The sequence below is a fragment of the Echinops telfairi genome, unplaced genomic scaffold (genome assembly GCF_000313985.2).
Source record: "Echinops telfairi isolate 266 unplaced genomic scaffold, ASM31398v2 ScPeMD7_7415;HRSCAF=8453, whole genome shotgun sequence".
Taxonomy (NCBI): domain Eukaryota; kingdom Metazoa; phylum Chordata; class Mammalia; order Afrosoricida; family Tenrecidae; genus Echinops; species Echinops telfairi.
Window position 1 is genome coordinate 1,388,259 of NW_022111315.1, and position 13,745 is coordinate 1,402,003.

Consider the following 13,745-nt stretch of genomic DNA (forward strand, 5'->3'; position numbering starts at 1 on the left):
GGAGGAAACAAACCACCCTTGTCCCAGACAGGGCTCTAAACCTAAACCTGAATAGTGTTGATTTCACTAAGGATTAAGAGAAAGGGACACAGTGCTCTTTGACTTCTTGTTACTCTGATCAGCAATAACTATATAATATATAGTGTAAAATGTATAATCATATATATATATATATTTATATATTTGCAAAAAGGTGACCTTGCTTTCTAAACAGGGTAACTGCTTAGCAAAGCCAAGGGTGAAAGAGCCATCTCCTGTGCTAGCCAACACTTCCAATCCCTCTCCTTCACCCTGCTAATTTCTTCTCTACAGCCTACCTCAGACATTTGGAATTGAATTTCTTTTCTGGAACTGATTGAGTTCTTTCTGACTTGGCTCCTATCATCTCTTAAGACTCTCCCTGGATCCTTCCTGTGATGACTTAATGTTCTATAGTTTATCTCCAGGTGCTACTATTCATTGCAATGGCTATACAGAAACTCACAGGACAAAATTCATGATTAGAGGGTTTATTAAGGAAGTTAACCAGTTGTAATGCCAGTTAGAAATGTCCAGGGTAGTTGTGTACCAGTTTCAGATCTGCTGATAAATGCTCAAAGGGGTATACCACTCTGCTGTAAGCCTCAACCTGAAGGCATTCAGCTCCACTTCCATAGGTCAACAAAACCAGCTCCCTGAATTAAGTATCCAGAGGCACCTCACTCCACAACCCAACCTCCTGCACAAAAGCACTCAATCTTAACTTGCTTCGTGGGTTGAGAAGTTCATCACTCTGGGAAGTTCATGCTCTGGCTCCTGGTTCTGCTCCTGTTCCTCTGATGGTATAGCTGTCATCTGGATCCAAAAGGTTCACTGCAGAGATTTCGCTGGTAATTTCACTGGCTCTCGCTGGTAATGAGATCCTTCCTTCTGCTTCTCAGAGGGCTCATTTTATACACAGCAGGATGACACATCAGGGAATCCTGTTCTTAATTACTCACAGGTAAATCCTATCAGTACCTCCCCCCACCTTCTTACCAGACCCACAGAGGGAAAGGCCATTTGGTGGGAATTAGAGATTTGGGCTAGAAGAGCCACATTAAAAAATCTACTTCCCCTGAAATTCCCTATCCCCAAGCCTTCTTGCCTTGTGACCCTACGTGGATGCCTCATGATTTTATGGGTTCAGTAATAGGGGAGTCAAGCTCCTGTTATATGATTGTCAGTTCCTGTGTCTCAGGGAATCCATATTGAACTTTGTGCTGGTCAAATAGCTTACACAGCGCTTTGATGTAGAGTGCGTGGTACTTATCCACCGTCTCCTTGCTGGGCTTTGGAATCCTCGGGATTGGCACCGGCTCCCCAACTATGGGGAAGAAGAGACAAGTGTCAGCATTCATGACCTACCTCCTTTCCCCACCTCCATGCCTATTATCCAAACTATCCATGCCTCAGGTATGAGTACTGGAAATCAGTATCTGGGGCCTCTCTCCTTCCTTATTTCTCTCTGCTCCAGATTCAGCCTGTCTTTTATTCTCCCATCACATAATCCCATGCTATTCTAAAAAGAATGATAGTGAGTTCCAAAGAAGGCTGAAACAATGTGTATAAATAATAATGCTATAATAGCAGCAATTGATTTTTTTCCTCCACTCTTCCAATGGCCATACTCCTTAATTTTTCAGTTGTTCTCCCACTTTGCAATCAATCACACCCACTGGAATTTCCATTATGATTCTGTCTGCTGGCACTTGGACAGTCTGGGGAGGGGAGGGTCAAGGACAAGGACAAGGGCAAGGCTGGTCTGCAGGTACTGGAAAGCTCACCAACAGTGGTAATGGGATGATTGAAAGGCAAGAAGCCCCAGGATCCACGAGTAAGGCCTTGTCCATGGAAGGCACACAAATTCAGACCCACGATTTTCCTGAATTTTTCCTGTAAGAATTTTTGGAAGAATCTCATCCACGTGCCCTCAGGAAAAGTCTTCTGATTGTGAACCTCATTCTCTCCAAAGGAGTAGGAAGGGACAAGGTATGCCCTGCAAAGAGTGGGTGAGAGTATGAGCTTTCCAAAGAAGTATCCCAGCAAAACCCTCTCTATGGTGGAAAACTGTCCATTCCTCCCATTACAGCATAAGAACCCAAGCATCCAAGCATCTTTAACCTCATGGCTCATTCCTGCCATACCCTGTTCTTCAGACTGAACTCATTAAAGGGAGCTGTTCCTCCTTGTCCTATGATGGGAAGAAATTAATCTCAGGTTATCTAATTGACTTCATTGCATCCAACATCCAAAGCGTTCTTCCTAACTGCATATTATGCTTTTGCTTAGAGCAACTTTGTTATTGTTAGTTGTCAAGTTGGCTTAAACTCATGGTAACTCCATGTACAACAACCAAAACAACATTGTCGGACCCTGATAATCTTAATGATCCTTGGTATGTTCTAGCCCCTTGTTGTGGCCACTGTGTCTTTTGAGTGCCTTTCAACCTAAGGCACTATATTCTGTTGTGATCCCGATGGTTTCAATTGGCTAGTTTTTGGAAGCCGATCATCAAGTCTTTCTTTTTATTCATTCTTAGCCAGTAGATGGCAAGCCAATCAAAGATGGAAACTTTCTTTGAATCCCAAGGGCCTGCCACAGGGCTGAGATATAATTTTGATTAATATTTCAATACACCAAGCCTTTCTTCTTAGTCTGTCTTAGTCTGAAACCTGCTCACCATGGTGTCCCAGTTGGTATTTGAAATACCAGAGGTACAGCTTTTAGCATCACAGCAACATGCAAACCACCATAGTATGACAGATGAATAATCAACTATGTTGCTTAGTGTGGCCTTTATGTTCTTGCTCTGTCACTTCTCCTTCCTTCCTTTTGTTACCTATGTTTCTTTATCTATAAAGCTCTCTCTGCTTGTAACTCCTTCCCTCTGTCTCCATGTGGCTAATTCTATTTTGCTGTCCAATACTCAATGCCTATTTCATTTCCTTGAAGAAACTTTCTTTGACTACCTCTAATCTATTTAGTGTAGATTCTCACTCAACTCACTGCCATCAGGTTAGTTCCAACTCATAGTGACCCCACAGGAGGGGGTAGAACTGTCCCTATGGAGTTCTGGGACTCTAACTCTTTAAAGCAGTAAAATGTCTCATCTTTCTCCCTCAGAATGGTTGGTGGTTTCTAACTGCTCACCTGTGGTTAGCAGTCCAATGGTTAATAACCATTATGCCACCAGGGCTCCTTAGTGTGGATTAAGAACCTCTTATCTAGTGCTTCCTCTTTCTGACACTAACTCTATCATAATCCTCTATTGCCATTTTCTGCTTACATGTTTGACTCACCCTGTAGATGGCAAGTCAATCAAAGATGAAAACTTTACCTATTTATCTTTGAATCCCAAGGGACTGTCACAGGGCTGACTTATAATTCCTACTAATATTTCAATTTGCAATTCAGACGTCACCTACTTACACATCAAAATCTTTCCATCAATCAGTTATCTCATAGCACATTGAACATATTTCCATTGCAACACTTAATTCATCTAACAAATATTTGAGTTCTTTCTATGTGCTATGTGCCAGCATTGTGTTAGGCCCTGGGAATACATCAGTGAATACAACATATCAATACAGAAATTCTGTTCTCATGGAATTTACCCTTCTTAAAGGGAAGATAAGCAATAAACGATAAAGATTACTACATAAATAAAACAGATTAGATTGAGACAATGGTAAGTGAAATGGGGGTGGGGAGGAATAGAGCAGGATGGTAAAGGTAGACCGTATTGAGAAGATGATATTTGAGAAAAGAGTTGAAGAAGGTAGAAGAATGAACCAAGCAGTTATTTAGAGGACTTGTATTCTAGGCAGAAGAAATAGAGCAAAGGCGCTAAGGCAGGAGTGTGTGGCTTGTTTGACAGCAAGGAGGCTACTGTTGCTGTAGCACAGCAGGCAAGGGGGTAATGAGGTCAGATGGGCTGGAGACTAGATCATTTAGGGTCCTGCAAACACTTGTAAAGAGTTTGGCTTTTGCTCTGAGTAAACTGGGAGTCATAAGGACAGTTTTATTTTATTTATACAATATGTATAATTTTACTAATTATTTTGTTTTTATTGAGCATATATACCTCAGATATGAATTAAGCAATGACTCCATGTACAATTTAGTAACTGATTACATTCTTCCAGTTGTCTATTTTCATCTTCTTTTCCAAAATTATTCCTCCTTCATTAACATCAATTCACCACCTCTTAAGGTTCCTATCTAATCTTTCAACTTTTCTTGTCAATAAAATCCACTGCTATTGAGTGCATTTTAACTCATAGAGACCCTGTGCTGGGTTTCCTAGACTGTCGATCTTTTATTCTTAAATCATTTTACTGGGGGCTCGTACAGCTCTTATAACAATCCATACATCAATTGTATCAAGCATATTTGTACATATGTTGCCATCATCATTTTCTAATATTTACTTTCTATTTGAGCCCTTGGTATCAGCTCCCTTCCCCCCCCTCCCTCCCACCCTCGTGACCGCTTGATAAATTATAAATTATTATTGTTTTCATATCTTAAACTGACTGCTGTCTCCCTTCACCTACATTTCTGTTGTTCATCCTCCCCAGGGGACAGATTATGAGTCAATCATTGTGCTTTGCCCCTTCCTCCCTGCACCTTTCCCCTACCCTCCTGGTATTGCTAGTCTCAATTCTGTTCCTGAGGGGTTTATATGACCTGGATTCCATGTGGCCTGAGCTCTTATCTGTACCAGTGTACACACTCCTGTCCAGCCAGAACTGAAAGGCAGGACTGGGGTCATGATAATGTGGGGTGAGGAAGCCTCAAAGAACCAGAGGAATATTGTGTGTTTCATCGGTGCTATATTGCACTCTGGTTACCTCATTCCTTGCTTGTGATTCTTCTGTGAGGGGATGTAAAAGGACATTTTAGTAGTGACATCATCTAATTAGGTTTTAATAAGATCACTCTGGATGCAGTTGAGAATAGATTATTGAGGTGAAGGAAATAGGGACAGAATCAGGGAGACCAATTAGGAAGTACTAATCCAAGGGAGATATAATGGTAGTTTAACCGGGGGATGCTAATCAAAGTGGTAAGAAGCAGTTGGGCCCTGGATATATTTTGTAATTATATGAGTGTCCATCTGTTTTCCCCATTAGACCATGAGTTCCTTAAAGTCAGGGATCAAGTTTTATTTATATTTATATTTATATCCTTATTTCCTATACTATGCCTGACATTTCAATAACTGCTGAAAAAATTCATGCCGCTTCTCAAACCAGCTTGTATGGTCTTTGAGGATAATAACCATGTGTTCTTTACCCGTGTGATCCTCATCGTTGCAGGCCCTCCATAGATTAATGGGTTAATAGTTTGATTTAGAGTCAAGTTCACCGACCCTAGTTCCTCAGCCAGATTAATTCACAAAACATAAAAGGTCTTCTGTTGTTTTTCCTCCAACCTCAAGTAAGAAAGGTGACCACTCTAATGTGTCTGGCGCTCCAAACACACTTAGGACACAGTATAAAGCCATTAACTCTTGCTCTAAATGAAATGAGGATTGAAGTGAAAGGGGCCTCCTTTAACCAGGTTTCTCAGGAAGGGTGCCATCCCAGAGAAGTTTTACAGAGGGCTTATGAGACCCTAGCAAAAGAACATCAGAACTTACCCAGTCTTCATTGCCAACTTCACAAAGCCTTTGCGCTGCTTGAGGTAGATGGTGGAGATTCTTGGTCGGCAAAGGAGGGATTCAGCAGCTCCACCTACTATGATAATTACTGCATTGCCTGAGCCTTTCTGGGTCAGCAAGTAATTCAAAGCTGATTCACTTACTGGAGTCAAACCTGTGAAACCGAAGAGCCAAGTGACATAACAAACTTGGTGCCTGAGGATGGGGTAAGGCTTTCCTGTCAGCTCTTCCTACTGGAGAAAATTCTGTTTCATGACTATTGTTCCTACCAATGAAACACTACTATCCTCCACTCTGCTCACTTGGCAGCACCAGAGCCCCTCTAGAGTTCACTCTGATCAAAGATTACCAACCACCAACTTGTTTACTCCCTAAGACAATCTGCTTAAGTAGAGCCAAAGCTGGGGCTTCTGGAGTAGGTGGACCTAGGAGAATACTCAAAACCAAATTGAAGTGCAGGTGAACAATAAAATAAAGGTGGTGTCCTGTTGTTCAACAATGGTTAATGGTCTTTGTTCATACCATCTCCCATTTTTGTCCAATGCGAATGGTCTTCCATTGTTTCCTGATGGTAGAAATAGTATGATGTCTCAGTCATTAAGAGGCCCCTACTCCAGAGCCATGAAAACTTCAGAAAGAAGCATAAACGAACAACAGGGACTCAAATTATCTCACCTGGTCTTTCCAGAAACCTGTACCTTATCTTTACACGCTTGGTTTCAGTTGTTTACTAGTGTCCAGAAAGATGGGTATTCATCAAAAAGAAGGATATTTGTCACATGCTCTGGCTTAAGGTGTGTCATGAGGAAGCTGTCTTAAACTCTGCTTCCTCTCCTTTATTCCTTGGTGTCTTATGCAAGGGTAGAGAATTTCCCAGGAGATGAAGTGCATGCGCCACAAACACAAGTATACAAGTTGGCATACTATATTTTAAAATATCTTTAAGACATTGTGGAATAAGAACTGCTATAAAAAATGAGTAACCAAGAGAACCAGACTGACATCCCAGGAAAAGTCAGGCAAAGTTCCTCTGAGAAGCCCCATTCATGCTTGATTTCCCTTGTATTTGGGTCGGATACTTGGATTTAACCTTCTGTTTTCCAACTGGCTTGACCTTGGCTTCAAGATTGCTGGTTCCTCCTTTTAAAGGGATTCTTTGTGACTCTTGGTAATGCCAATAACTTACACTGCTGCCCAACCCTGCCTCCCAAATCTTGGATAGAAGTTGATACTTGGTACTCTAATCCTGGCTCAGTGTGTTCCAGAGTCATTTTCTACTAAGCAGAGAATGAGAGTTGAACTATATGGGCTTATGAGGGCTGGGGCCCCGAGGTGGATCAGAGAATAGGATGATTTTTATACTTACCCATTGACATAACATATTCCCGCACAAATGGTATCCAGAATATCCCCTCCAAAGTTCCTAGAGAGGGGGCGATGGCTGGGAATACCCCAGAAAAGCCAGTAGCCTCAGTGGCAAAGTTAATGAAGGCTCCATAAGAAAAGATTCCATGAGGGTGGTTGGCAATAATGTAGTTATGTTTTGGAGAGAGGTCATGAGTCTTCACCAGCTATTAAAAAGGAGATTGAGTCAGAATATTGGCTAGGAAGAAGGAAGATTGGAGATGTAGATTCAAGCCCCAGAAGTCAGCCTGTTTCCCTTAACTGCCATCAAGTTAATTCCAACACTCAGTGACCCTATAGGGCAGAGTAGAACTGCCCTTGTGGGTTTAGAGACTGCAAATCTTTAAGGGAATAGAAAGCCTCATCTTTCTTCTGGTTTTCCTTGGGGAGACCCAAATCCATGTTAATTGGGATGTCATCATGATCAAATGATTGCCAAAGGTCATGATACTCAGAAAGGCTGACCTCAGATACAGTTTTCCACTGTGAGGAAAGGCTATTTTCCACATGCCCCACCCCCACCCCCGCATGCCATTCATCTTGAACATCTGCCCAAAACTTTGGGCCTTGACTTTCACTGCTGGCTACCAAAGCCTTTGCAAACTTGAAGCTGAGAAAAGAGGAAGAGTATGGGCAACAGGAACTGAGCACCCAGAGGAAGGGTAGTTACCTTTACTGGGAAGTAATTTCGGAAATACTTCCAGAGTGTCCAATTTCGTACCCAAGCTGAACGCCTACCACCTATGGGTACAGAGAAAAGGAATGAATAGCTGGCCCAATGCCAATCTCTCTATTCTCTCTCAGAAGTAAAGGTTTCCCCCTGAAGTCCTTTGGTCATAGAAAGGGCTTCCTTATCACACTTCCCTACTTCTAGGGCTCAAAGATATACATACCCTTGATGTGGAGTTGATTTCAACTGATAGAAACCTTAAAAGACAGGGTAGAACTACCCCCACAGGGTTTCCAAGATGCAGACTGTCACATCTCTCTTTCAGCTATTGGTGGGTTAGAGCTGATAACATTTTGGTTAGCAGTTGAGGGCTTAACCATTGCACCACCAGGCCTTCCTAGAGATACGAGAGGGTATACCCCAGAACCTGGAAAAAGCTCCACCCAGAGGAGCTTTCATAGTACTCATATTTCCAAGGAACTCTTTCTGAGTTAGTGCACTCAGTGGCATCACCTGGGAAGCTTTTCTCTGGTCACAGTGAATTTTTTCATAAAAGCAATTTTACTCAAACCTTGTTTTGTTTTGTTTTGTTTTTGTGATGGCCAATTTAAGAGAACAGCATGCAGCTGTGACATTTTATTTCCTGCTCAGGAAAGATGTCACAGAAACTGTTGTGATGTTGAACACAGCTTACAAGGAGAGCACTATGGGAAAAATTCAAGTGTATGAGTAGTTTTCTTGTTTCAAAAAAGGTAAAATGTTGATTGATGACAAACCTCATTCTGGACATCCGTCAACTTCCTGAACAGACAGAAAATGTTGACTTGTAATGCATTTGGAGTTTGTTCCACCAGGTCAGACCGATAAACAAGTTTTCTATTTAGATCTTCTAAAAAGATTGTGTAACAGTGTACAACAAAAATGCTTGATTTGTGGCAGACAGGGGACTGGTTTTGCCACCATGACAATTCAACTGCTCACACAGCCATTGCAGGATGCCAGTTTTTGGCAAAAAACAATATGTCTCTCTTGCCCCAAGTATCTTACTCACCTGACCTCACTCTGTGCAACTTCCTTTTGTTTCCACAAAACAAAAGCGACATGAAGAGGGAAATGAAAGGACAGTGATGTGATGACATAAAAGAAGTGAAAAAAAAATAAGGGAGGTGCTGTCAGCTGTCCAAACAGATGAGTTTGAAAAATGTTTCCAAGAATGGAATCACAGATTTGACAAATGTATTACGTGTAATGGAGAGTACTTTGAAGGTGATAAGGTAAAAAATAATTAAACACATCACTTTGGAAAAAAATCCAAGTTTTTTTTTTTGGTACCCCCTCATATAGATACTAGCTCTGAATCCAATCCCCAAGGCATAAGGAACCAGCCAGAAATGGAGACAGCCTAAGGTTGGGGTCATGTGCCTTAGAAAACCCAACCCCCTGATTTTTTCTTGGCAATATGACAGAGACCTCTGTCTCTGCTGAGCTTTGCTCTTCTCTTCCTCCCTGCTGTTTTTCATCCCTCTCGCCTCATCTCTTCTCTCTACCTCTTCCATTCTCTTGATCTACCTCTTTCTTCCTCTAGGCCCTGGAATGATTTTTATTTGTCACAGACAGGCAGTACCACTGGTCTACTACTTCTCCTTACCTTGACTGTGAGTGTTCCAATCATAGGCAAGCCAGGCTAAGCAGAACATGGCCAAGGTCCAGAACTTAGTGAAAATCAGAAGGTAAGGCATAAATAAAATAGGGATTGTTCCTGAAAGGACACAAAAGGTTATTGTTCTTCAGGCCCCTTCAAGTTTCAGCACAACTTTCCAAACCCTGATCTCTCTGAAGGAGTGAATTAAAGCTGATGTGGGGCTCTCCTCTTTCTCTTCTCCCATCAGCCTAACTCTGTTGTGGTCAGGACTGACCTCTGAGCCCTTGGCCTGGGTCTCCTTGATGGATGAAATCTGAATTGATGAAACAGAAAATCTATGAAGTTCTCAGAGTCTGCCCTTAGCTGGAATCAAAGAGCAGCATTATTCACCAAGGAGAAAGAATACCTCTGGCTGGTGACTGGCATTCTTATCCTGGGTCTTCAGGAAATCCTTTCTGAAAGTTTGAAACTTTCCTTCCTTTGTTGACTCCCTAAGTAATCATACACCAGTGAAAAGAGGTTGCCTGCAGTATAAAGGCTAATTGATGTTAAGAATAAGACATGGTTTAGAAAGTGCATTACTGTATTTTGTTTTGTCCTATTCATAATGACCCAAAGGATCCAATGGGGAAAATTTTGTTTGCAAAGGGTGACATCAAGCTGTGAAGTGCAAACATGTTACATCTCACAGCAATGGGAAGTGAATTTTATTTTTAAACCTTCATTCATGAGAAAGGGAAGCTACTGTGCACACATATTGTGAATTTAAAAAGACCTAGCGAAGGGAATGGCCTGTTTGGCCAAGGTGAATAAAATCTTCAGAAAAGGGGAAGAAACTCAAGAGTTACCTATCAGCAGGTTTAGCTCTTTTGTTTTGGACATGGGTGAAAAAAGCAAGAAAAAGATGAATGAAAATTTCTTTTTTAAATGATGCTATGAGGTAGAAGAAAACTTAGTGATATACTGAATTCTCTGAATTGACTGGGAGGGTTGTTCTAAATATCCTCACTCAGTAATAAATAACAGTGGAAGGAATTTTATTATGAGACATCTGCCAGGAGTAAAGTTTTACTACTGCTGAACCCAATTCAAGAGGGAAGCAAATTTCCCAGTTATGCTTCAGAAGGCCACTCAGATAAAGTTAAATAACAATCATAATTAATCAACAGTAGTCTAAATGTCCCCTTTCTTTATATTTTGCTTCAAATAAATTTTCTTTGAATCCTCAGTATTTAAGAATAGCGCCTGGTAAACTATAAATGTTCAACAAATGTCTATAGATTGATTGAATACATACATACACATGTTGTTACAAGATGCTTGTCCAGTCAGTTCTGACTCATAGTGAAGCTATGTATCGCAGAAGGAAACAGTTCCTGGTCCTTTACCATCCTCACAATTATTATTAATGTTTGAGCCCATGTTGCAGCCATGTGCCAATCCATCTCATTGATGATCTTCCTCTTTTCTTTTGACCTTCCACTTTACCAACCATAATGTACATATATAAAAATGCATATTTTCTCTTTTTAATAATAAACCAACACCAAACTCACAGCCATCAGCTTGATTCTGACTCAGAGTAATGCTACTGAACAGAGTAAAACCCTCCTTGAGTATTTCTCAGGCTGTAAATCTTTATGGGAACAAACGTATTACTTTTCTCCCTCAGAATGGATGGTAGGTTCAAACTGCTGACTTTGTGTTTAATGCTCAGCTCAGAACACACTACATCACCAGGGCTCCTTATTTTTCACACTAAGTAAACTAAATTATTAATATTTAGTCAGTATTTATAAAGCCACTTACGTATATACTTGAGTATAAGCTGACCTGAATATCAGCGGAGTCACTTAATTTTACCACAGAAACTGCACTAAAAATTTGCTGGAAAACTTGGCTTATACATGAGTATATAGCAAATATGATGTTAGATGGATTAATTGTGCTTCATATATCTGATCTTTTTCATTTATCAATAAGCCCTAAAAAAAAGGCTAACCCAAAGCTAGTTATATTTGGATAAACATTGTAGTGGTTTATGTATATGTCTAGGGCCTAAAACAAGCCTCTGTACTAGCACATAAACTCTGAGCAATGGATGAATGAATGGCTTATCTCTGCTAATAAATAATCAGGCCTGTACTTGGTTCATTGTTGTAGTCTCAGCAAGGGCAGTGCAAGGCCTGTGTATTTGCTCAATAACTGTTGTTAACCACCAAACAAACAAAAAAGCAGAAACAGGATATCAAACATCTAAAAGATTAGGTTCAAATTCCTTATAACAATCAAATGGTATGAAACCTAAAGATCAGTTTTAGCCCAGAGATAAAGCTCATAAGGAAGAAATGAGAAAGGACAGAGGGAAACACAATTCCCACCCAGAGATAAAGCTCATAAGGAAGGAATGAGAAACGACAGAGGGAAACACAATTCCCAGCAAGGAAGAGAATACTGTTATATTTTGGGGATTGCAATCAATGTCACAAAACAAAATGTGAATAAATTGTTGAATAGAAAACTAATTTGCACTGTAAATTCACCAAAATCAAAATAAAAGCTAAAGAAATAAAAATAAAAGACTAAAGAGAAACTAATGTAATTATAATCTTAAAAAGTAAAAGGAAACAAAAGCTAGAATTTGTGGAACAAACAAATAAAAAGTGAGAAGGAGAGATTTAAACCCAAGTAAATTCTAACTGTAAGTACATTAAGCATAAATGCTATGATCAAAAGATTGTATTTTTAAAAATCCAGCCATATATTTACAAGTATATCTAAAACATCAGGGTATAAGAAGGCTTAAAATAAAAGGATAAAAATAGATAATGTCATGCAAAATTATAAGTAAAAGAAAAGTCACAGTAGTTTTTTACTATCAGATGAAACAGATGGAAATTGAGGACATAAGTTCCAAATGAGACTGAGGCGCTCCTTTAGAGAGGAATGTTTTACCTTATATTTAACAAACAGGTGCATTCTTGGAGGCTCAGAAGAAAGGAAGAAGACAGAGTAAACTGCTATGGACAAAGACCTTAAACTGTGGTGCTCCTTCTCTCTGCAGCTCAATCACTGGGATATATCCTGGATCATATCACTGGGATATGCAGAGAGAGGCCTGAGACAAATCCCTTTGCATGGCCTCTTCCACCAGCTCTACACCATGTTCTAGCATTTTGTAATGTGTAAAGTGCTCTACAAATATAAAATATTAGTCTCCTAACTCCATTCAATTCTGTCCTATCTCAAAATCTTGTGTAAATCTTTATTTTCATGTCTCTCTCTCATGTCATGATCTCAACTCAGCCTCCTAATGTGTTCAGGGATCACAACTCTACCCAAATACCCTACTTTAAAATCTGTTGCCTCTATGCCAAAATGCAGGTGAAAGAAAACATCCCCAATGTTCTGTGTTTTCACAAAGCCCTGGTTTCTAGCTAGGCAAATCTTGAGTCTTTTGGCCTATTTGGCCAGCACTAATAACTACTGTGCTCTGATTCCACTGGAAAATGGAATAAAAATTCTGTCCAATGAGGCATTCAGGAATCTCTCATATTTTCCATAATTCTCTTGTCACAGTCTTAATTCTAGAAAATCACCTTACACTTACATCTCTGGCCTTTTCCCTCTTCCCACCCCCAAATATGACTCTACAGCTACTACATATAGGGCAAGTCCTGAGCAGGATAGGGTGACTTTTAAACTAGAATGACCACAACCTCATTCTTGGCTTTTGTGCTCTCTATTAAGGGAAGAGAAATATAGTGGTGAATGCAGCAGTAGCTATCAAGCTGGATCGGGGGCATACTTATTTTTGGAGTCAGGAGACCCACTAGAATAATCTCTGTGGCTCCTTCCTTCTCTGGAGATTCCTGGCCTCTTTTTTGTACTGCTCCGTGTGCCCTCCAGCCCATAGAGTTCACTCACCTAACAATACATAGAATGGGATCCAATGCAAAACCGAGAAGGTTTGGAGGCACTCCTGAAGATCCAGTCGAGAAAAGAAGTCCATAGCCACAGTGCTATTGAGCTGTGGCAAAAAGCCCTGACAGAAGGCTAGAACCTTTTAAGCAGAGTTAATTACATGTACTCTGCTCTAATCACTTATCATTGAGTGTATTTAGCTGCTGGGGATTTGAAGTTTTCCTAACCTTTCCACCAACCTTAACTGATCTCTGCCCCACCCCAACTTCCTACACATACATACGGGATTCCAGATCACACGGCCTTATTTCCTTACACATACGTATACTGTCCTTTGTTTTGTTTTTTCAACTGTTGCAAATGCCATAATTAGGTAAAATGTACAGTAATGTCCAACTCTGTATGATTTTTTTTTT

The 13,745-nt window shown here is 40.4% G+C and overlaps 1 protein-coding gene across 1 annotated transcript; it reads right to left on the minus strand.

Moving 5' to 3' along the window:
- Positions 1-1,190: 1,190 nt before the first annotated feature.
- Positions 1,191-13,417, minus strand: DGAT2L6 (diacylglycerol O-acyltransferase 2 like 6). The gene is made up of 7 exons (XM_004716690.1): positions 13,333-13,417; positions 9,412-9,522; positions 7,764-7,834; positions 7,056-7,260; positions 5,669-5,843; positions 1,806-2,017; positions 1,191-1,345 (listed from the first exon to the last, which is right to left on the minus strand). Exons 1-7 carry the CDS (start codon positions 13,415-13,417, stop codon positions 1,191-1,193), a joined length of 1,014 nt encoding a protein of 337 aa, XP_004716747.1.
- Between the last annotated feature and the right edge of the window lie 328 nt (positions 13,418-13,745).

What these genes read in the sequence shown, in the direction of transcription:
- DGAT2L6 (XM_004716690.1), bottom strand. Translation starts at nt 13,417, where the DNA reads ATGGACTTCTTTTCTCGACTGGATCTTCAGGAGTGCCTCCAAACCTTC. An exon ending in GAAATTACTTCCCAGTAAAG is followed by an intron (nt 7,261 to 7,763) that starts GTAACTACCCTT and finishes CCTTTTTAATAG; the next exon opens with CTGGTGAAGACTCATGACCT. An exon ending in GGAATATGTTATGTCAATGG is followed by an intron (nt 5,844 to 7,055) that starts GTAAGTATAAAA and finishes TCGGTTTCACAG; the next exon opens with GTTTGACTCCAGTAAGTGAA.